This window comes from Protopterus annectens, chromosome 8.part0 (genome assembly GCF_019279795.1).
Source record: "Protopterus annectens isolate FY-2018-M chromosome 8.part0, PAN1.0, whole genome shotgun sequence".
NCBI classification, from domain to species: domain Eukaryota; kingdom Metazoa; phylum Chordata; order Ceratodontiformes; family Protopteridae; genus Protopterus; species Protopterus annectens.
The window spans coordinates 455,035,716-455,060,431 of NC_056741.1; the positions used below are offsets into that span (position 1 = coordinate 455,035,716).

The 24,716-nt window shown below is 44.2% G+C and overlaps 1 protein-coding gene across 3 annotated transcripts in view; it reads left to right on the forward strand.

Moving 5' to 3' along the window:
• Nucleotides 1-24,716, forward strand: part of INTS3 (integrator complex subunit 3) — a 2,345,436-nt gene that overhangs the window by 469,934 nt on the left and 1,850,786 nt on the right. For all 3 annotated transcript variants that reach the window (XM_044079970.1, XM_044079971.1, XM_044079972.1), the window contains one exon: nt 9,144-9,273. In XM_044079970.1, the coding sequence (XP_043935905.1) occupies nt 9,144-9,273 (130 nt within the window). The remainder of the gene's footprint in view (nt 1-9,143; nt 9,274-24,716) is intronic.

Sequence of the window (24,716 nt, forward strand, 5' to 3'; positions counted from 1 at the left end):
CGTACCTGGACGACTGGCTCCTGACCGCCCCAACAAGGCATCTACTCTGCTCAGCCAGAGACTATTTTCTCCGCCTAGCCCCCAAGTTAGGCATCATGATCAATACAGCCAAATCCTCCCTTGCTCCGACACAAGTGATAGAGTTCATAGGGGCCAGATTGGATACAAGAAGTCTGCGAGCCTACCTCACTTCGGAACGACTACAGAATCTGAGACTTCATGTGCAGGCCATCCTCCAATCAGTAGCTCCACCGGCAGAATTGGTCCTGAGGGCGCTGGGCTCCATGGTGGCGGCAATTACGCTTCTTCCATGCGCTCGTCTAAATATGAGGGTACTGCAGTGGACCCTCCAAGTACAATGGTCCTTTCACCTTCTTCCCCTCAATCACCCTATCTCTATCAGCAAGGCTTGCAGGAGGGCCCAGTTATGGTGGCTTCAGTCCCCAGACCTCCATACAGGCCGACCCTTCTGCTCTCTACCTCCTCTTGTCACGGTGACCACGGATGCTTCTCGCCTCGGGTGGGTGGGGGGCATTGCTCAGGCAGAACAGTCCAAGGCACGTGGAACGACACAGAGACCTCCCTGCATATCAATGTTCTGGAGATGAGGGTGGTGCTGTTAGCGTTGCAAGCACTTCAGAACCTTCTCCTAGTAGGAACTATTGCGATACAGACGGACAACATGTCATTTGTCTGGTACATCAACAAACAGGGGGGAACCAGGTCTTACCCTCTCTGCCGAGAGGCCATGAGGGTGTGGGAATGGACGATCTCCACCAACCGCTTTGTGATCGCAACGCACATTCCGGGATGGTCCAACATTCTGGCGGACAGACTCAGCCACACCATTCTTTCCCCTTACGAGTGGTCTCTCAATTCCCAAGTAGCGAAGCAGATTTTTGCCGAATGGGGGCAACCCTGCTGCGATCTCTGCCTCTCCCTTAAATACGAAATGCGCCAGCTTTTTCGCTCTGATCCCCCCCCCCCCAGGGGAAGCCCCGAGAGACGCTCTAGTGCATGCTTGGCCGCCTGATCTACTTTATGCCTATCCTCCTGTGCCCCTGATGCTAAAGCTAATACAGATAGCCTCTTGGTTGGGGAGCAGAATGATCCTCATTGCCCCATTCTGGCCTCGTCAAACTTGGTTCCCTTACCTATGGTCTCACTTGGTGAATCCTCCCTGGATTCTGGATCCCAGTCCGGATCTAATATCCCATCCATCAGGATTACCAACCCCGAATCTAGACAACCTGAAGCTGACAGCTTGGCTGCTCCAGTTCCACTCTGTCAGGACTCCCGACATCTCTTCGCCAGTTAGAGCCATCTTAGTGGCAGCGCACAAACCTTCCACCAGGAAAGTTTACCGCAGTAAATGGAAGCACTTTTCCATCTGGGCGGAACATCATAACTTGGATCCCTTCACTGCTCCGTTGACGTCCGTGCTGGACTTCCTCACCGGACTTTTTCAGCAAGGGGCTAGACAGTCAAGGTACAATTGGCAGCCATCTCCCATTACCATGTGGGACATGAGACAGGTCCTTTGATGTCAGCGAAACTATGCAAAACCTTTCTCAAGGGTACTTTTCTACTCAGGCCCCCTATCAAGGAAGTCGTACCACCTTGGGATCTATCACTAGTTCTTCAAGCCTTGACTGCTTCTCCATTTGAACCAGCTGCCTTGGCTGAACTTGAATATCTGTCTTGGAAAGCAGCATTCCTGGTAGCCATCACTTCAGCGAAAAGAGTTTCTGAACTTCAAGCCCTTTCTGTGAAACCCCCTTATTTGGTCTTTCATCAGGATAGAGTGTACCTCAGAACCAATCCCTCCTTTCTACCTAAGGTGGCCTCAGAAACCAATATCAGTCAGTCCATCAACCTACCAGCTCGGTCGGCCCGAATACCAAGTATTAGGCTGGGCTGGCGGTCGGTGAAACGCACAACCCTGACATGGCGCAGGGTATAAAAATGACCCGGCGTCGGCGTCATATCCTTTTGCTTTTTTTGCGATGCAGAAACAGCGTTGCAAGTGTCGCGGATCTTTTTTTCTTTTCTTCGTTTTTTTTCACACATACAGACATACCAAGTTGGGCTAAATGCATTGGGGAGCATTTTTCTTGCCTCAGTTGTAAGGGGTGGGCGTGCCCTTCTCTGATTCCCAGTCTGGAGGGGTAGATCTAGGCATGGGGCAGGCAGAGGCAGTACCTTTATAGGCCTAGAACCTGGAGTTAAGCCTGCTCAATCTGCTGGTGAGGCCAGTCCTTTATGTAAACATCCTTTGGGAGAAAGCTAGCTCTCTTCAAAGCAAAATTGGTTTAGTCACCCCAAGACAAATGGTGTTGGACACATTATAAACAAAGTTACAAAGTTTTTTTCCATACATTGCCTCCTTTCAAAGGTAGCCAGACATCCTCTCCTCCTCAAAGGATGGGAGGCTCACAAACAATTTTTCATCTTTTCTTCAGAGGCCATACAGCCAGTACCTCCTTCAAGTGGGGGTCTAGGGTTTTTTCCCGCCTGTTCTGTTTCTAAAGAAAAAGAAAGAGTGGGGCGTTTTTTTCGATTTTGGATCTATCTCTCCTCTTTGGACATTTGGACAAGTTCAAGTTGTTGATGTTGACATTTGCCTCTGCTGGAAAAGACTCTGATCTCAAGATCTGGATCTAAAGGACTCTGGATCTATGTTCCTATCAGTCCAGTTGCAGAAGTACCTGCGTTTTTGGCTGGAAATTTACATTATCAGTTCTCTATCAGTTCTGGCTTATCTACTTGAAGCATCTATGGAGTGTTCACAAAGGGCTCCAGTGATGGTCTTGGGTTTTTTGGAAGGATGAATAATACAAATTTATCCTTATTTGGGATTTATTGCACATTGCACAACACAAGCTTCTAGCTTCTTCAGCATCACTGTAGTAGATGTATAGATTGTGAATGTGAGCATTATGTTAGCGAAACAAAAGTAATCAAGTCTAGTACTTTCAGGACATGTGTGCTTTCTGTGTGACACAATACAGAATCCCAGATGGCCTTCCCCAGCTTCCCCCACAAACTTTATTTCCATCAAAATTCTTTCAATCCAAGGTCACACAATAACAGGGACAGCAGTCTTGGAAGGACAGGTTCATGGCATCTTGTATTCATATGTCTGTGCCAATCAGCTTGCATGGTGCTTATTATTGCCAATCAATAAATGGATCTCTCTCATGGATCTAGACAATGTCACTCAAATAATCTAGATTCAGTCATTATTCAGGATTGGTTTGTGCAGTTGTCCAGGAATTTTGTGGTGGGCTCAGGACTCTCACAAAGGCAGTCAGATTCTAACGACTGCGACCCAGGTGAGGGCAGCCGGATGCTGACAAGAGGCTCAATGAGCACCGGACAATGGCCGGGGTCAAGCAACATTCAACTTCCAGACTTCAACATTTGCATGCATCAAGTTTTGCATAATGTTAGCGGTACAATTTGCATTAATGGCTTTCAAGTTACTTCACAGGGCAGGGCCTGTAACAATCAGCAGCCACAACAACTGTGAGGTACCGTACATCAAACCAAGAACTCATTCGTACCCTCTTTGTGGGCTGCTTGGGATCTCAATTTTGTGTTGGAAAAGCTTACTCTACAACCTTTTGAGCCTGCTACGGCCGAGTTAAAGTATTTGTCATGGAAAACTGCTTTTTTTTGTTAATTACAAAAGATTTTGCATACTTTGGATATTCACAGGCAGTTAAGTTATTATTTGAGCAGAACCAAGGAGTTCAGTTCAGACAGTCAGTTGTTTTGTTTTTTTGCTTTGGTTTGGGGTAAACCTGTTTCAAACAAACAAAACTAAACATATTAAAATTTATTTTTTTTTTTGTTTTTCTTTTTATTCCATGTAAGGAGATTCGACTGGGATCAGACCTCATTCCACTAGAAGGATATTTTGGAAGCAGCCACTTGAGTTCAGTACATACTTTTTTCTAAACATTACCTTCCTCCTCTTTATTCTAAGTCTAGGGCTGGATTTGCCACTTTTGCAGGGCACCATAAGTAAGGACTGCAGCAATATGAGATGAAGAGAATAGTACACAGTTTTGTACCATAAAAATGTGTAGATGTTAGAAGATCTACTGCTGCAGTTTCCCTCTCCCCCCTTCCTCTGTAGCTTAGCATGGTTATATGGTTTTTGTGTGATGGCTGTAGTTGGGCATATCTTTTGGGGAAGGTACTCTGTTTTTGGTGGCCTTTCTTTTTTTTAGGGCCTTTCTGACATCTGGGCAAGAAAAGACTGAGGATATGGCGTTCGGTCATGCGCTTTTTATACCCTGGCCAGCATCGGGTTTGTCTTATGACCGGCGTCAGCTATCTTTGTCTGATGGGACGACCGAGGACAGCGGACTACCCATAAGTAAGGACTGCAGCAATGTGGATCTTCGAACATCTACATTTATGGTAGGTACAAAACTGTACTTTTTCTTTCCTAAGTATCAGAATAAAGGAGAATGCAAGCTGCATTCTTTAGATGTGCACTGACAGCTGCATTTCTATATTCATAGGACTGTTGGTCACAGACAATCCGATCAGCTGTTCATTTCCTTTGCCAAATTCAGTTTGGGTAAGGCTGTTTCGAAGGTCACCTTATCACGCTGGATTTCACAATGTATTCTTCTAGCTTATGAAGCTTTTGGGAGGCCCGCACCTCAGGGAATATGTGCACATTCCACTCGCTCCATATCTACTTCTGCTGCCTTTAGATCTAGAGTTCCTTTGGATGATATTTGCTCGGCAGCCACTTGGGCCTCATCTCATACCTTTATCAACCACTACAAACTGGACATCATTTCCAGAGGGAGAGCATCCTTTGGCTCCGCAGTGCTCCGGAACATCCTTCTATGATGGCCGCCCAAGATTCAGGTAGCTGGGGACTCTGTCCCACAGGTTGCTGACAAATGAAGTCCCTACTCCAGATTAAGAAGTTATGTACTCACCATAACGTTCCATCTGAGTAGGTGGCTTCATTTGTCTGCAACCATCCCCCCCTCCTTCCCCCTGGCCTTCAGAAGAGTTAGTCTTGGTTGTCTTTCTTTTTTCCCTGTCAGGGCACCTTTCTTAGGTATCTGTAGAAGGGCAAACTTGATCTGAGGTCACTTGGGGTTGGCAGGGGATTATGGGTGAGGGGAGGAGCTAGGAGCTCGGATCCATAGCTGTATAATAAGTTGCCGGCTCGGATCCAAGACCCACAGGTTGCAGACAAATGAAGCCACTTACTCAGATGGAACGTTATGGTGAGTACATAACTTCTTATTTCCCAAGGATACAGATTCCACTTCCACACCTTACCCAATCCCAAATGGTTGGCCAGACCTACTCCTAAATCAGAGGGCAGAGGCTCAACAGCAGGTTCTCTCTCTTGTAAGTATCAGGGCTATTCAGACTGTCCCAGAAAAGGAATGGTGACAAGGTTTTTACTCAAGACTTTTCCTGGTACCCAGAAAAGACAACTCTTGGCGTCCTATCCTGGACCTGTCTATCCTAAGCACTCTTTTGGTAATCCCAAAATTCAAAATGCTAACTCTTCATCAGCTGCTTCCCATGCTAGGCAAAAATGCCTGGTTGGCAACATTGGACTTAAATGAAGCTTACCTGCACATCCCAATAAGGGAATCTTGCAGAAAATACCTACGCTTCAGAGTAGGCTGCATGCACTACTAGTTCTCTGCACTGCCCTTTGGCTTATCTACTGTGCCCAGGGTATTCATCAAGTGCCTAGCTCCAGTCATTGCATTCTGCAGGCAAAGAAATATTCAAATATACCCATACCAGGACGATTGCTTAATTCAGGCAGAAAGCCAGGACATACTATTAAATCATCTGGCATTTGTAAAGAAACTGCTAACCTCACTGGGGTACACCATAAACGAAAATAAATCCCACCTAGTACCCTGCCAACAAATTGTATTCCTGGGAGCAAGCTTGAATACAACTTCCCAGGTGGCTTACCTCACGCCAGAGAAACAAGCTTATTTGACAGACTACTTCAAACTACTGGCCACAAATACCCAGCTATCTGCAAGGAAAATACTGCAAGCCCTGGGATTCATGGCCTTTTGCATCCTACTAATTCCATATGCAAGACTGCATATGAGGAAACTACAATGTTATCTAAAAAGCCTATGGTGTCAACATTCTCAGGGCCTGGAATCAATGATTCCTATCATTCCTTGTATAAAGACAGAGTTCCTTTAGTGGGCAGAGGTCTGCCACCATAACAAGGGACTGCCATTCACTCTACCCCCTGCCACCCAAACCCTAACAAAAGATGCATCAGACTATGCATGGGGTGCTCACTTGGCAGGGCAGTGCATTCAGGGCAAATGGAACCAGAGTCAAATGCACCTGCATGTGAATCAAAAAGAAATGTTAGCTGTACAGAATTCTCTGACAGCCTTCAAGGACCACATTCTTTCAGGACAATTATTGGTAAAGACGGACAACACCACTGTTATGTGGTACATAAACAAGCAGGGGGGAACCCACTCATACCCTCTCTGCAGACCAGCCATGGCTCTATGGAACACAGCCTTGAGCTATCAAGTGCATCTACAAACTCAATTCCTGCCAGGAAAACTAAATACACTGGCAGATGGATTAAGCAGAAACCTCATGGACCCACATGAGTGGAAACTGGAACCAAAGATTTTCAACATGTTGATAAATAGATGGGGGAGCCCAGATATAGACCTGCACCCCCCCCCCCCAGGACTACCAATTGGACAAATTTTGCACAAGGACTCCCCACAAACAAGCTTGGAAAGTGGATGCTCTGTCCTTCAGCTGGAAAAACCTATCAGTTTATGCCTTTCCTCTTCTGCCTCTCCTCTCCAAAGTAAACCAAGGACAATATTGATTGCACCAGACTGGCCATGCTAACACTGGTATCCCCTCTTGCGCAGTATGGTACTGCTGGGACCATGGCACCTACCTCAGACCCCTTCCCTGCTATCCCAACAAGAGGGCCATATTCTGCACCCCCAGCTTCAAACCCTGAACCTTGCAGCCTGGCTAATTACCTGAGTTCTCCAATACCATCCCTCAGCAAGCAAGTGCTGGATGTCATTCTGTAGGCAAGGAGGCCTAGTGCTAGAAAATTCTGTGCTGAAAAGTGGAAAAGATTCTGTTCCTAGAGCCAAATTCAGGGGATGGGCACAACAGTGCCCAGTTTACCGCATATTCTTCAATACTTAACAGACATGCTGTACAAGGGCCTTTCCTTCTGTTGTACTAAAATTCATGTCTCAGCCATTTCAGCACATTATAATACTGAGCCACCCCTCTTCTCTCACCCCCTGCTGAAACAATTCCTCAGAGGGGCCAAAAATTTAAGACCACCCAGGAGAGCCCCTACTCCAGCCTGAGACCTTAACTTTGTATTGGAAAAGCTCACTCTACCTCATTTTGAGCCAGCTGCAACTGCATAGTTGAAATTCCTTTCTTGGAAAACAGCCTTCCTTCTAGCCATCACTTCAGCAAGAAGAGTGTCTGAATTACAGGCCCTCATGGCAGTGGAGCCCTTCATCATCTTCCATGCGGACAAGGTGTCCCTCAGTACCAGTCCTTCCTTTATGCCCAAGGTGGTATCCACTGTGGCCCTTAATCAGTCCATTCATTCGCCAACCTTCTTTTCTAATCCACAGAACAAAGGAGAATGAATACTGCACTCTTTGGACATGCACAGACAACTTGGATTTTATTTGGACAGGACTAAGCCTCTCAGGAAAACTGAACAGCTGCTAGTTGCCTTTACTGCAGGGGCAGAAGGGAAGGCCATTTCAAAGCAAACCATTTCTAAGTGGATAGGCCATTGCATTCTTTTCTGCTATAAGCACCATGGAAACCTACCCCGCAGGGGATAAGATCCCATTCCACTAGGGCTGCATCTACTTCTACAGCTTTACTCAGAGGTGTTCCTACCAGGGACATCCTAGAAGCTGCTACCTGGAGTTCTGTACATACCTTCACCAAGCATTACCACTTGCCAATTTTTTCTAAATCCAGAGCTGGTTTTGCCACTGCAGTCTTGCAGGGCCTAATAGCTGGTCCTAATGCTATCTAATTGCCCCCTCCCTTACTTAGCTTTGGGAAACTACCCAAATGTAATGACTGCAACAGTAAAACATGAAGAACATAGTATAGTTGTGTACACTTACCATAAATGTAGATGTTTGAGTGTATTCATTGTTGCAGTCCTGGTTACCCTCCCTCCAGCCCACTGACTTCTTTTGACTATACCTCTATTCTTTACTGTATTTAAGCTTTCTGGTGTATTTGCTTTTTGTTGGAGGTGTAACCTTGTATATAATTGCTTCCCATTATGGGGGCACCTGACATCTAGGGCAAGAAAAACTGATTTAATGGCGTCGGCTGCATGCTTTATACCCCTAACTGCCTGACGTCATGGAAGATGAGACAGCAACCGATGCAGGACCCAGTACTTTGATAATCAGGCCGGCTGAGGGCTACCTGCAAGCAGATAACCCAAATGCAATGACTGCAACAGTGAATACACTCGAACATCTACATTTATGGTAAGTGTACACAACTGTACTTTCCATCCTTTATGACTTGCTCATACATGTTGTTCTGCATGTGGTATAGTTAATTTTGTGTCTCTGTACCCCCCCCCCACACACACACACACACACACACACACACATTCTCAGATGGTTTCATGTATCAGACCGAAGGTCTGGAGAGGCTTGGCAGTAAGGTACATTACAGGATAGTGGAAAGGTGCTTAGTAGCCTAGGTAAGTTCTGCTTGCCAAGTAGTCCTACTGCTTGCTGGCCTTAGTCTTGCTGTTACAGAAGATGGACTTCCAGCTCTGCCATTACTGTAATATAATTTTTGTATTTTTCTATTATCAGTCATATTGCCATATTTTGTTTAGATACTGCTTGATTTACTTAAGATCTTTAAGTTGATATTCCCAGATTAGACTGCTAAGGGCAGTGCCTCTAGAAAACCCTTTAATTTCCATTTTATTGTATATATATTATAAAAATCTTTCTTTAAAGAAAATCAAAATGTATAAGCTTAATTGGAACTATGTCTACTCACATAGTTTGCTAATTAGCTTTTTTCCTTCTCCCTCCCAATGCCTTCAGTTCATGGACTGTTTTATGATTGGTCGTGACCTAGTTCGTCTGTTACAAAATGTTGCCAGAATCCCAGAGTTTGAATTGCTTTGGAAGGATCTACTTCACAATCCTCCGGCTCTCAGCCCCCAATTCACAGGTACAAACAATTGTTGGAAGACTGTACTAGCTCTCTGTTATGTGTGCCTTTATTTTTTTCCTAGTCTTGAGATTGTTTTGCTTATTGTATGTAAGAAGATGCATTCTAAACGTGCAAACATGAGAATGAACAGTTAATATTGAACATATTGATAAAGAGAACATGGTTATATTTGTTATTATGTGGTAGCATGTAAGTGAACTGGTTCTCAGACTGTTTTTAATCCTGACCCAGAATACAAGGACACGAATAAATGCAGTATATATTAACAGTTTAGAGTATTTGTTCAACAAGCATATATTGAGGAGGCAGAATAAAACCAGAGTGCTCTGAAAACCTATGCAAACAGAGGGAGAACATGTAGACTCTCTACACACAGTGAGCAGATGTCAGGAATGAACCGTGTACCTCTGATTGGTAAGGCAGAGATTTTAACCTCTCTGCCAGTGTGCTGTTTTTGTTATGTTCTATTATATTAATCAGATACAAATCTTAAATAAGACTTGGGGCAGCTATAGCTACATTTTGCAGAAAAAAGGATTTCTCACAAAAGATTGAAGCTAGAATAAAACAGCCTGAGCTGAGGTAGAGAAAGAGGAAAATTAAGCAGTTTTCTGTTTTACTTGTTAAGTATTTATGTATGTCATTCCTCTCAGCTGTCTAGATTATTGCAGAATATCAAGATTTTTGTCTCGTTTTTAGACAATTCTCAATTTTTTTTTTTCCTGGCAAATCACCGAGGATTAAAGTCTCTTAAGTTATGACATGTGTTTGAGTTTCAGATTTCATATCCTTCAGAAAATGCAAGCTAACTCATAACCCTGTTATTCTAGCAATTTTCTAAGTTTGTAAGAACATTTAAAATCTGTCCCTGTTTTTGGGCCTTTCTCCCCCTATTATTTTAACCTTTGTCTAGGCTTCTTGCACTGAGAGAGAAGGATGATGTATGTTCTTACCTGAAAGAGTTGCAGTGGACAATGAGGCAGAATTATCTCTTGTGTTCTGTTACTCCAAGACTGCTTGTAGTTCTTTCCTGGGTTGTAGTTTAAAACATTTGGAGTAAATTACCAGGCATAATGTGCTTGGAATCCTGAATCATGTTGCTTGAAGGAATGTTCCACATTGACCTGCTTTAAGATCTCTTTTTTGTTGGTCTTTTCGGCTTTTCATGGTTAGGGATCGCCACAGCGGAACTCCGGTCCGCTAATGATTGGCAGTCGATTTTTATGGTGCCGATTTGCCAGCCAGACGCCCAACCTTCAGCGAAGTTACGCCCATTCACGCACGTCTTTCGGAGGCCACTCGACCATGGGGAGGACATGCAGACTCCACACAGAAGGCATTCCCCGCACTCCAGCCGAGAATCGAACTGGAGAACCTCTTGCTGTGAGGAAACAACGCTATCACTGTATCACCACAGACACTGCTTTAAGATCTCTCTCAAAATCATTATTTCTTCAACCTATCTTTATTTGATAACCCATGTGAGCAGTCTTTTCCTTAAATTGTTTATAAGTATGTGTATTTTATGGTTTGTGTTATTGTTATCCTTATAAAAATATAGTCAGTGGGTACTTTGATAACTTTGACTTTAAATTTATGATGCTTGCAGTCATTGTAATACAAAGTACCTTCTTAATGCATGCATTGTGTAAGAGCACATAGCCCTCTTGTTTTTCATTATGCCAATAGTATAATCTGCCACTTTTTTCTTGGTAAACCAGGTAGATTAACCAAGCTTTCTCAAACTTTTTATCAATGGTCAAGACTAGAGTATGGGTTATAGACAAGCTCGGGGTATACATTGATTCAGGTTAATCACTGAGCGTGTGATACATTCATAACTATGAGCTAAATAAAAGTTTGTAAATCACTACTGTCTTACATACCATACCACCTAGCAAGACAAATTCAAATTAATTTTCTTTAGGTACAGTGTACTTCCATGGCACAGAGATTAATATTGCTGCATCACAGCACTTGGTTCTCTAGTTCATATCTTCAGCAGGGGTACTTTCTTGGTGGACTCTGTACATCTTGTGTGTGTATATTTGTGTTATTGCATGGTGCTCCATTTTCTTTCCATATCCCAGAGACATGCCATTGGGTAGTTGGTAGTCCTCCAGACGTGCCTGTAGATGTATATGCAGGAGAGAGGCTCTGTCTGTCTGCATATATGTCCATCCTACAATGGGCTGTTGCTGTGTTCAGGATTAGTTTGTCTGCCTTGTGCATTAAGCAGGTGATTAGAATGAATGCAATATACATATAATAGAAGAAAGCAAACCAAGTTTCTCATACTGTTTCAAGAAGCAGGTTGTAAAACATTAAAGGTAGGTGTATAACAATTTCCATTTGGCAAAGATAAATGCCATTTAATGAAAGAACAGAGAACAGGTGAAGTGGTAAGTGTGTGCGATTTCCGAAGAAGCAAACGTAAAAATACGTTAAAAAATGTGTCTGTCTAGGCTCAGTCTCACTTTGAGAGTCACAGCTGGGATCTTCTTCCTAAATTCCTTGGCACAACATTTATTAAAGCTGTTGCACTTGCGCCCATAGTTGTGGCGTTTTTGTCAGTTTGTGCAGTAACATCCCCTTTACCAGCCAGAGGGTGTGCACAGCTACTCAGACCCAGTTTCGTAGTTTTTGTTCATGCAACGTGAGTCTGATTAAGGTGTTTCATTAAGATGCTCCATTGTTTTGTGCCTTCTTAAGTGTTCTGATTATTTGTCATTTCACTAGACAGAATTTGCACAAACAGCAACTACCGCTATTACCCAGGGAAGAACCATGTCATTGAGACTTACCATAAATACTAGTGCTTCCGCCAGACAGAGGATGTGTATGTGGCAGAGGGAGAGAGAATCATAAGCTGTATTTTAATGCTTGAAGAGTAGTTATGCTGGAGGGCATCCAGCACAGTGACAAAACCTCTTCCAGAACCCTGCAGAGACCCTCTTATACCTGCTGAGCTCTCAGTCATGCATTTTATAGTGAGGTTGTGGGGCATATTGAGTGCTTCTGAGATGTATTTAAGCAGCCAGTAAGCTCAGTTGAGAAACAAAAGCTGAACAAAGGTGCATACTTACATTATTAAAGTTACATTCTTTTGTCTATAACCCAACAAACTTTGTCAAAGTGACTGACCAACTGGATTGCCTTCATTAAGTACACTAAACCTTTACATGGCATCATTATAGCACATTTCACTAGAACACCAGTGTCTTCAGTGCCTTTTTTCACAAATGTTTCTGTACAAGATGTCTTAAAAGCGGAGTGCTGCCTGCACCTTTACTAAACACTGCAGGTTGGAAGTGTATTCTAGATGCAGGCCAGGATTTAGCATAGCTGATGTCCTTTTCTGTCACTGTTTCAGTTTTCCTTACAGTAGAGATCCCTTGCCTATGGCAGCCTGACGTCCAGCCAGTATACCAAAGCCTTAGGCTGTAATAGGGACATCGTAAGTCACATGTATGCTCCCCATGCATGGCATAGGGCATAAAGGTGATACCATCCTCGGAACTACTTTGCCACCCGTCCAAACTCCATCTCAGATCATTGGTCTGAGCACACTTTCGTCTGCTAGTTGCTAACCCTTTTTCAGATAAGTGCCACTTTGGGGTTTTTCTTCTTATCTTAGTTTTTTGGTGGTCGTTGATGTACATGTCATTCAGAAAGGAGAAATACCAGTGTGGGAGACAGATTCCCCATAAGGAGCGTTACGGGCAGTGTTTGTTTTGCTTAGGTGCTTCTCATGATCATACATCTTGTTGTATTTGTCAGGCTTTTGCCCTGAAAATATTGTGTAGTCTGCTCTCCTCCTTTTTGGCTATTTATCCTGAGAACCAACATCTTAAATTGTTGGCTTAGGGTACTATGGCAGAATCGTCCTGATCCGAGGGTCAGCCGTCTGTGAAGAAGACCAAGAAAGTTTGGTCAGATTCTTCTGGCATACCGCCTCCTCCAGACATCTCTATTGAGGCTGGTGAAAGCCTGGAGGACTGCCTGGGTTTTCAGTTGGATTCCTCTGCAGTGACCTCTTTGGAGGCCAGCATGGACCTGGCTTCTCGCACGTCCCTGGAGGTTCAGAGGAACTGTGGCCAATTATAGTAGGAGGGCCTAGGGGTACTTCCCTGTTAGGGATGAGATTCCCACTATGCTTACTGAGTGTAGGCAGGGGTCCAAGTCACCTAAAATATTTGGGGCTGATGTCCCTTTGGAAAAGAAGCAAGAGACTAAGCATATTTCTCCTGCTCCTAAGGCTCCTCTGTGTTAACGGTAGGATTTTACACAGGTTTGTTCAATGCCTTTATGACTTTGAAGCCTCCTCAGGAGGTCTCTGTTCTTGCTCCCCCTTGGTGGTCTACTCCTCATAAGAGGTCTAGGGAGCAGGTTTCATCTGATGAGGAAGCAGATTCTGATGAATCTTTGGCCTAGTCCTCCCAGATTTTCTCTCCCTTGGATTATGGTTCAGAGGAAGAGGATTCTGTTAGCTCTGATTCTCCTTTTGAGGCGATTTCTTTGGGGGATACTGTTTTCTGTATGATGGAGTTTAAGTGGGACGGTGCACAGGTTTCTGATCAAAGGAAGTAATATGAACTCCTTCAAATGGCGCAGGGAACTAATCCAAGGGGGTGGCAAAAGCCATCACACTCTGGCTAGGCTTATAAATGCCCTTGGGCAGATAGCCTAGTACTTACCTATGAGTCTCCCAAGCCCTCTGCTCTTCCTCCTCTTCTTGCTGCCTTGTTGGATACTTTCTCCAGCTTCTCAGCCCCCTGCTCCTAAAAAAGTGATAGCTTTTATAAGGTGCCTGATTGCAAATTTCTTTACAAATGTCCCTCAGCTAACCCTTCTATTATTTTCTCTTCTGATAAACCTTGTAAGCTTTTGCCTGATTGCAGATTTCTTTACAAATGTCCCTCAGCTGACCCTTCTATTATTTCTCTCTTCTGATAAACCTTATAAGCTTTTGCCTTCTTCTAAGCTACTCCCCTCTGACAAGGGCAGCAGAACTATGAAGAGGTTGGGTAATAAATTGTATACTGCTGCTACTGTGGCCTTCAGGGCTGTCTGTTATCAGACCCATATGTCCAGATATATTTTGGCTCTTCTGTCTCTTAGGCTTTTCAAGTTATTTCAGATCTTCCTGATTCTGAAGGGTAGGCGTTGGCCCTCTCTTTGTTAAGTTCCTCTTCTCAAGTAGCTTGCCATTCCATCAAATGTAGTTATGATGAAGTTGATGCCTTGTCTAGCGCTGCTGCCTTTGGCTGTGTGTTGAGTAGATTTATTTATTTATTTTACATTTGTTGACCTAGATTGTCAGACTGAGCTGAAGAGCCCTTTTTCAGTGGAGGCCCGGGGAGAAAAGCTCCAACATATTATACAGTTTTCATTATAAATTAGCATTAAACAGCAATGTTATAGGATTATTACAGAGCATTAAGTAGCAATACAATGATGTTTATCGTGCATACAGCTGCAGTCATAACAAATGGGTTATCCTGCCGTCAGGCGGGTCCTTGGTCGGCCGAATTCCAAAGTCTAGGTCTGGCGTCGGTTGTCGTCGCTTCTTCCCTGACATCAGTGCGGCAGGGGTATAAAAGAGCCAGCCGATGCCATCTTCTTCAGTCTTTCTTGCCGCGCGGTGCCCGAAGCAGAAGCAGTTCGCAAGTGCCGGTCGGCCAGCTCCTGAGATTTACGAAAATATTTCAGCTGAAGTCTTCTTGAAAGCTAAGTACCCCGTTGGGGAAACTTTTCTTGCCTCAGACCGATGTCAGACAAAGTTAATAATTGCATTTCATGTGGGAAGCAAATACCGCATAAGGATTTCCACTCTTTCTGTATTCCTTGCTTAGGCCCAGACCACGACGTCTCGGCCTGCCATTTTTGTGCTAGATTCAACAAACGCACTATTAAGCGTCGGGCGGAGTTCGCCCTTCACTATTTTGGTAATAAATTTAATTACATTATGTCATCGGATACTCCGACTCCAGTTTTGAGTAAAAGACGCAAAGATAAGGACCGACATACGAGGTCCGCGACTTCTACTGACACCACGCTAAGGCCAACTACCTGTTCTCCGGTTCTCAGCGAGGCGCCTACGCAGCCCCTGAGTACCGATGACACTTCATTACCGGTGTCTTCAGTACCCGAGGTCGCAGGCTCCTCGGTCCCCATTCCGACTACAGATACCGACGCCACTCTTGGCGGGGAAACCCAGACTTTAGACAGGCCTGCCATTTCTCAAGGTGTCTTCAGGCCTTCCTCCTTCTCTATTAAAGCTTTCTCAAAATCTAAAGCAGCCATGAAAACTAAAAAACAGGGACCTCAAACCCCCTCTCAAGGCCCCATGCCTAAAAAACAGATGCTCAAAATGGCTGAGGATTTGATTACTCTTATCAGGGGTTCTCAACCCCCCTCGGACAAAAGGCCCAGATTAGAGGAAGACTACCCTTCCTCAAATCAAGCCTCTATTACCTCTGAACATTCTGAGGACCAGGACTTTACCTATTCTCCTTTTGAAGACTCTGATGCAGAGGAGTCTATTCCCTCGGTCTCCCCCCCCTGAGGACTACTCTTTTGGGGAAACCCTGCGTACCTTGAGGGAACACTTTCACTGGGAAGGCCAAGATTACTCGGATTCCAAGAAAAGGCTCAGGGATTTTCTCTTGCTCCCCCAGCATAGGCCCCTGGCTATCCCTCCTGTTATAGATATATTAGATGATGTGTACACAGAAGCCAGCCTCAACCCAGATTCTTTACCTCCAGCTCTTGTTAAACCAGACAGGTATTACCGGGTCCCTGATTCACACCAGTTCCTATACAAAAGCCATACTGCTGACCCAGAAACTATTTCACAGGGTCCCAAGGGAATTAAGGCCTCTACTGCTAAAAACCCATTACCTTCAGAGAGAGATTCCAGAGCTTTAGAAAGGTGGGGGAAAAAGGTGTATACCTCGGCCACTTTAACCATGAGGGCATTAAACTGTCAGTTTCATATGTTAAAGTATCAACAGTTTTTGTCATCTCAATTGAAAAGCAAAATGACACAACCAGAACAACCAGATTTAAAAGGGTTGCAGGATTTGTTGCATGGTGCAGAGCAAGTGGGTAAACACACCTTGCAGTGTGGTTTTGATGCTTTAGAGGCCTCATGTAGAGCTGCTGTTACAGGGTCTGTCATACGTAGACATGCTTGGCTCAAAGAGCAAGCCTTACCAGATCATGTCAAAGCTAAATTACTAGATGCACCTCTTCAAAAAGATGTATTGTTTGGTGTTAAAGCTGAGGAGGTACTAAAGAAAATGGAGGAAAAAGCGAGATCAATGCAAACAGTAAAAGATTTACTGCAGGTACAACCTCCACGTTTCAGCAGAAACTGGCCTTCAAAAAATTGGTCCTTTCCAGCCACGGACAGACCTCAAAGAGGCAGATACAGATGCCCGAGGGGTAGAGGGTAACCTCAAGGATCATTCAGAGCCAGACAATGGCAAGCACCAACCCCAAGAGGTGGAGAAGATAGATCACAGTCATTCAGAAAGCAGACACAATGACTTCCCCCTTTACCTGCCAAGCAAAGCTTTAATGGCAGCACCTTTGGGCGGAAAACTGGCATTATTCTCAAAAAATTGGCATATTGTCACAAAAGACAAATGGATTCTGGACATTATAGACAGAGGCTACAGATTTCACTTTCACACCCTTCCAAGAATGAGAGGCATGCCAAACCTGCCACAAAATCAAAGGGCAGAGGCACAAAAACAAATTTCAGCTCTCATGGACATGAAAGCTATTCAAGAGGTACCTGCAAAAGAACAAGGTCAAGGGTTTTATTCCAGACTATTCCTGGTACCAAGGAAAGACAAAGATTGGAGACCTATTTTAGACCTATCCATCCTAAACACATATTTACAGGTACCAAAATTCAAGATGCTCACAATACAGCAGCTTCTTCCCATGCTGGCCAAGGAGTCTTGGCTGGTAACATTGGACCTCAAGGAGGCATACCTGCATGTCCCTATCAGACAAGATTGCAGAAGATACCTCAGATGTCTTGCAGGTTTAACCCATTATCAATTCTCTGCATTGCCCTTTGGCTTATCTACTGCGCCCAGAGTGTTTACGAAATGCCTGGCATCAGTAATTGCCTTCTGCAGACTTCAAGGAATACAAATATACCCATATCTGGATGACTGCCTGATCCAAGCGGACAGCAAGGACATACTTCTGAAACACCTGGCGTTTGTAATAAAACTGTTGAACTTTCTGGGATACACAGTCAACAAAAAGAAATCAAAACTAATACCCTCTCAAAAATAATTTTCCTGGGTGCCAGCTTGAATACAACCACCCAGATGGCCTACCTCACGCCAGACAAACAAGGGCAACTATCTCAATACTTCAGCAAAATGGCAACCTTCACCAGGCTGACTGCAAGGAAAGTCCTGCAGGCTCTGGGATTCATGGCATCTTGCATCCTTCTGATCCCATGTGCAAAGCTGCATATGAGGAAACTTCAATGGTACCTAAAAAACTTATGGTCTCAACACAGCCACAGTTTGGAAACAATTATACCACTCATTCCATGTCTTCAAAAGGAATTTCTGTGGTGGGGTCAAGCATGCCAAAGAAACATAGGTCTCCCTTTCTGCGTACCTCAAGCAACTCAAATCATCACAACAGACGCCTCTGACTACGCCTGGGGGGCACACATGACAGATCAGTGCATTCAGGGAAAATGGTCCCAAAAAGAGAAGCACCTACACATCAACCAAAAGGAAATGCTAGCAGTGCAAAATGCTATTATGACCTTCAAAGACCTACTGCATCCAGGCCAGCTATTGATAAGGGCAGACAACACCACAGTGATGTGGTACATAAACAAACACGGGGGAACTCATTCTTACCCCCTGTGCAGACTAGCCATGACCCTATGGAACACAGCCCTGGAATTGCAAATCCAACTTCAGGCACAATTCCTGCCAGGGAAGGAAAACACACTGGCAGACAGCCTAAGCAGAAATATGACAGATCCACACGAATGGAAGTTGCATCCTCAAGTTTTTACAAAGATAGTTCAAGCGTGGGGAAGGCCAGACATAGATCTCTTTGCTACCCACAGAAATTACCAATTGACAAAATTCTGCTCAAGGACCTATCACCCACAGGCCTGGAAAGTGGACGCACTCTTTCATTTGGACAACAATGACAGTTTATGCCTTTCCACTTCTTTCTCTGCTGTCCAAAGTTCTATTAAAAGCCAGAGCAGACAGACCAAAGATGATTCTCATTGCGCCAGACTGGCCAAGACAACACTAGTACCCACTCCTGAGAGCCTGACGCATTCCCCACCATGGATCCTGCCTCTAATGCCTCTTCTGTTGACTCAGCACAACTTCAAAACTCTTGGAAACAATTATACCACTGATTCCATGCCTCCAAAAGGAATTTCTGTGGTGGGCTCAAGCATGCCAAAGAAACATAGGTCTCCCATTCTGCTTGCCTCAAGCAAATCAAATCATCACAACAGACGCTGTCAGCTGAAAACACTCAATCTAGCCGCATGGAGGATTACTTAAATTCACAACAGACCCTACTCTCCAAGGAGGTGCAGGATGTCATTTTGGAGGCCAGAAGGCCTTCTACTAGAAAAGCCTACTCCGCAAAATGGAAACGGTTTTGTGCCTGGAATCAGAAAAAGGGTCAGAATCCTGGAATACTGAATTGACATCAAATATTACAGTACCTTGCTGAGATGCTAAGCAGTGGACTTTCATTCTCCTCCATCAAAATCCATGCCTCAGCCATTTCTGCTCAATACAACACTGATCCTCCTTTATTCTCTCACCCTCTCTTAAGACAGTTCCTCAGAGGGCTAAGAATATAAAACCCCCAAGGAAGCAACCAGTACCTGCTTGGGACCTCAATTTCATTCTAGAAAAACTGACCCTGCCTCCATTTGAGCCAGCTGCTTCAACGGAACTACAATACTTGTCATGGAAAACAGCCTTCCTTCTGGCTATCACCTCAGCACGCAGGGTTTTGGAACTACAGGGCCTCATGGCTGTGCAGCCTTTCATCATTTTCCATCAGGACAGAGTTTCCTTACGAACCAACCCTACCTTTATGCCAAAGGTAGTATCCAGTGTAGCCTTGAATCAGACTATCCACTTACCTCCCTTTTACCCTAATCCACAAAACAAAGGGGAGAGACTACTGCAATCCTTGGACATTCACAGACAACTTAGTTATTATTTGGACAGGATAAAGCCATTCAGGAAATCCGAGCAACTCTTTGTGTCCTATGCTACAGGTTCTCAAGGGAAGGCTATTTCCAAACAGACAATCTCAAAATGGATAGCCCACTGCATACGCTTTTGTTATTCTTTTCATGGTAAAACTGTACCTACAGGCATCAGATCTCACGCCACAAGGGCCACAGCTACCTCTGCAGCTTTCCACAGGGGGGTTCCTACCAAAGATATTTTGGAAGCAGCCACTTGGAGTTCTGTACATACATTCTCCAAGCACTATCACCTACCATTATACTCCAAATCTAGAGCGGGCTTTGCCACTGCAGTCTTGCAGGGCATCCTTGCTCCTGCTAGTTCCACTTAGTGCCTACCACCCCTTTTTTAGCTTTGGGATTCTACCCATCTGTTATGACTGCAGCTGTATGCACGATGAACATAGTACAGTTTTGTACCTACCATAAATGTAGATGTTCGAGTGCTAATACAGCTGCAGTCCAGGTTTCCCTCCCTCCTTCCCCTCTTGGGACAGGCCTAATTGCTAACACCTCCTCATACAACCTGATTGGGGTATTCTTTTATGGTGTATTTGCTTGCATCTACTGTTTTTTGATTATATTGCATTGCATTATTACATAAATTTATGTTTTGCCTTCCTTCTGGGGGCACCTGACATCTGGGGCAAGAAAAACTGAAGCAAATGGCGTCGGCTGGTTCTTTTATACCCCTGCCGCACTGACGTCAGGGAAGAAGCGACGACATCCAACGCTGGACCTACACTTTGGAATTCGGCTGACCGAGGACCCGCCTGACGGCAGGATAACCCATCTGTTATGACTGCAGCTGTCTTAGCACTCGAACATCTACATTTATGGTAGGTACAAAACTGTACTTTATGACTGCAGCTGTATGCACGATGAACATAGTACAGTTTTGTACCTACCATAAATGTAGATGTTCGAGTGCTCATACAGCTGCAGTCCAGGTTTCCCCCCTCCATCCCTTCTTAGGACAGGCCTTATTACAAACACCTTCTCATACAACCTATTTGGGGTATTCTTTTATGGTGTATTTGCTTGCAAATACTGTTTTTTGATTATTCTATATTGCATGATTACGTAAGTTTATGTTTTGCCTTCCTTCTGGGGGCACCTGACATCTGGGGCAAGAAAAACTGAAGAAGATGGCATCGGCTGGCTCTTTTATACCCCTGCCATACTGACGTCAGGGAAGAAGCGACGCCAGACCTAGACTTTGGAATTCGGCCGACCAAGGACCCGCCTGACGGCAGGATAACCCATCTGTTATGACTGCAGCTGTATGAGCACTCGAACATCTACATTTATGGTAGGTACAAAACTGTACTTTATACAGTGTCAATAATCAGGAATATAGCAAAACTATTTCAAGATGTATAAAAAGAAATATGTCATTAAGATGAATGTAGTTTTTGGGGTAAGTGGTTACAAAAACCCAGTTTTATAACGTAGTTGCATGAAGGCTAGACAGTTACAATAGTATGCTTCTCTGGTGGGATTTGCTTAATAGATTTTAGGAGACAGTAGAAAGAGTAGTCAAGGAAGATTAGAGAGAGCTAGTGAGAAGAGTGAGTTAAGGGCAGAAAGTAGATTAAGGTGTGAGAAGTAGGGGATGTTTAAGGAAGGGAGAGTGCAGTGGCAGGGCCAGTGACTTTTAAAGTGCTCTTTGGTGGATGTCTTAAATTGTTTAGGATGTGTAAAGATCCCGATTTCTAGTGGGAGCCTATTCCAGGCAATAGTAGGGTGATAGCTGTACATGTTGCGTCCAAATTTAGACTTGGGTTTGTAGATTTGTAGTAGGTCTTGGTTAGAGCTTTGGAGAGGTCTGGAGGGAGAATAATGGGAGATGAGAGGGGATAGTGCTCCTAGATACTCCTAGATAGATGCTAGATAGATACACCTGGCTTTGCCTTCACCCTCTACCTGATGATGTCAAGGCCAAGCTGATGGATGCTTCTCTTGACAATAAAATTCTCTCTGGATCTGCGGCTGCTGAGCTTTTTAAATCTCTTCAGAAAAAAAGGTAAGGTTATGCAGGAATTGAAACATTTGTGTTTCCCCTGTTCACAAGTTTCAGAGGAATTGCCCTACCAAGTCAGCCTTTGTCCATAGACAGTTTTGCCCTCCTCCCAAGGGTAAAAAGGGTGCTAGAAGGGCTTCTCCTGCTAAATTCATTCAGACACCTATAGCTCAGAACCCTTTTTTCCAGACAAGCCAGGTTCAGTCTGACTATCTTCTTCCCACCCTCCTCAGCCAAGTTCCTCTGTCTTTGTCTTTCCCTTCCAAATTGGTTACAGATCACTCATGACTCTTGGATTGTTTCTATCATTAATCAGGGGTATTACTTAGTTTGGAAATCCCTTCCCCCATTTTTGGGCATTTCTGAACCACCACAGAAGCAGCTGCCCTTTATTCCGGATGTTCTTCGGGGCCTTTTGTCTCAAGGAACCATCCAAGCAGTTTTGACTTCTTAAAAGGGAAGGGATTTTATTCCAGAATGTTTCTGGTTCCCAGGAAAGAAGGCACCTGGAGACCCATTCTAGATCTGTCCCAGCTTAACACCGTTCTGAATGTTCCTTCCTTTCGAATGTCGTCCCTTCAAACCTTGTTTCCGCTTCTTCTTTCTCAGGCTTTCCTAATCTCTCTGGATCTCAACGATGCCTATCTCCATATTCCTGTTCATCCCCTTTTCAGGAGATTTTTACATTTCTCTGTTGTCTCCTTGCATTTTTAGTTCTCTGCTTTGCCCTTTAGCCTTTCTACTGCCACAAGGGTCTTCACTATATGCCTCTCTCCTGTGATTGCATTTTGCAGGGTGAGGGGAAATTCAAATCTTTCCTTATGTGGATGACCTGGTCATTAAGGTTTCCTCTCCAGAGATTTTGCTACAGCATCTTAAAGCTTAAGAGTTTACAGTGAATTTCCAAAAATCCTTCCTAACTCCTCCTCAGGATCATGTTTTTATGAGGTGCAGGCCCCAGACCATTTCAATGCTGACATCCCTGCCTCCTCCTAAGGCTTTGACTGTGATTGCATTCTTTCAGTCTTTTTTTCCTCTGCCCTCCATTACAGCCAGAGAGTTTCTAAGGACACCGGGATACATGGCTTCTACCATTCTTATGCTTCCTCTAGCCAGACGTCATATGAGAAAGCTTCAGTGGTTCCTAAAGTCAGTCTGGCTTCAACATTCTCATCCTTTAGATTTTTCAATTCCTCTTCTCTCATATCTCAAGTTAGAGTTACAGTGGTGGATTTGTCTGTTGTCCCTTAACCCAGGGCTTCCTTTTCATCCTCCAGTCTCTACTCAGGAACTCTTTTTGGATGCCTCAGACATGACACGGGGAGCTTCCTTTTGCCTTCTGAAGGTTCAGGGCCTTTGGTCTCTCTGTCAAAGGAATGACAATATTATTATGAAAGACATGTGAGCTCTTCTCCTGGCTCTTAAGGCCTTCCATTCTGTTTTCTTCAAGGGCCCCTCAAAATTGTCATTGGCAATACCACAGTGATGTGGTACATCAATAAGCAAGGGTGTGCATGGTCTTACCTCTTGTGCAGACTAGCTGTTCAGGTTTGGGATCCAGGTGTCCAGTATCAAGTGACTCTTCAGGTTGGCTTATATTTTTTCAGATTAGAATTTTGTGGCAAACTGTCTGAGCAGTTCCTTAACACAGACTCACGAGTGGATGCTTCACAGAAATGTGTTTCTGGACATTGTCCACCAGGGGGTACTCCTCAGATTGACCTTTTGCCTCCCCTCTGAGCAGATAGCATCCTCTCTTTTGCACCAGAGTCCCATGTCCTCTGGCTTGGAAGGTGGACACCCTATCTTTTTCCTGGAAGGGGTTGTTTATGGCTTCCCTCTCTTGTACCAAGGGTCTTGTTCAAGATGGAACAAGATTCTCTGAAAATCTTGTTGGTGACTACTTTTTGGCCCAGAAAACCTTGGTTCCCTCTTCTGCATTTAGCCAAGGGCAATCATCACAAGGTGCCTTACAGTGTGGACAAGGTGTCTCTCATCCATCCCCACTTGTCCACTCTTCATCTGACAGTGTGAGTGATAGGTTTTGATCCCTTTTAAACACTTTTTTTTCTGAGAATGTGCTTTGGTTTCTACAGGAAGCCAGAAAACCCACTTCCAGGAAATCTTATTTTTCCAAATGGAAGAGATTTTCTGTTTGGTGTCTTGCTCGTAACCTGGATCCACTTACTGTAAAAGTTCCTTTGGTGCTGTCTTACTTGTGTTAGTTGCACATTGCCGGGTTGGCATACTCTTCTGTTAAAGCCCACCAGTCAGCCATTTCTGCTTTTGACTCCTCCTTAGGCTTCTAGATTTGAAGTCAAACAATTCTTTAAAGGCATCCTTCATATTAGGCCCCTCAGGAAGCCTGTTCCCTTTTCTGGACCTTTAATTTTGTCTTGGAAAAATGACTGAGGCTCCTTTTGATTATGTATCTTCTGCTTTTATACAGCAGTTTTTATAAGACTGTTCTTCTTTTGGACCTTACCTCAGCCAGACAGGTGTCTGAGCTGCATGCCCTTATGGCTGTTCTTCCATTTTTAGTTTTTCATAAGGACATAGTGTCTCTTTGTACTAATCCTCCTTTTATGCCCAAGGTGGTGGTTAATGAGTTGTCTCTTATCAGTCTGTTCACTTGCTTACTTTTTTCCCTTCTCCGCAGTATGCTAGTTTAGAAGGTTCTTCACACCCTGGATTTGCATAGACAACTCAGTTATTTTTTGGATTAAACTAAAGCCGTTCATAAACGTGAGCAACTTTTTGTTTCCTTTCATTCTAGGTCTTGGGGTTTAGCTGTTTCTAAGCAGACTATTTCTTCATGGATATCTAAGGCCATTTCCTTTTGCTATTCTTTTCATGGGAAAAGCCTTTCTTCTTCTGTTAAGGCTCATTCTATCAAGGCTGTGGCTTCTTCTGGTGCTTTTTTCAAAGGATTGGATATCCATGCCATCCTTGAAGCAACTACTTGGACTTCTGTGCATAAGTTGGCCATTGAAGGCTCTGCTGGACCTTCCTCCTCCCACTTTTCCTCCTGAAGTTTTGTGTTCTCCCTAATGTAAGAAATACTGCAACACTGATGTGGACGGACATAGTACAGTTGTGTAAAATCTTACCATAACAGTAGATGTCCTTCCC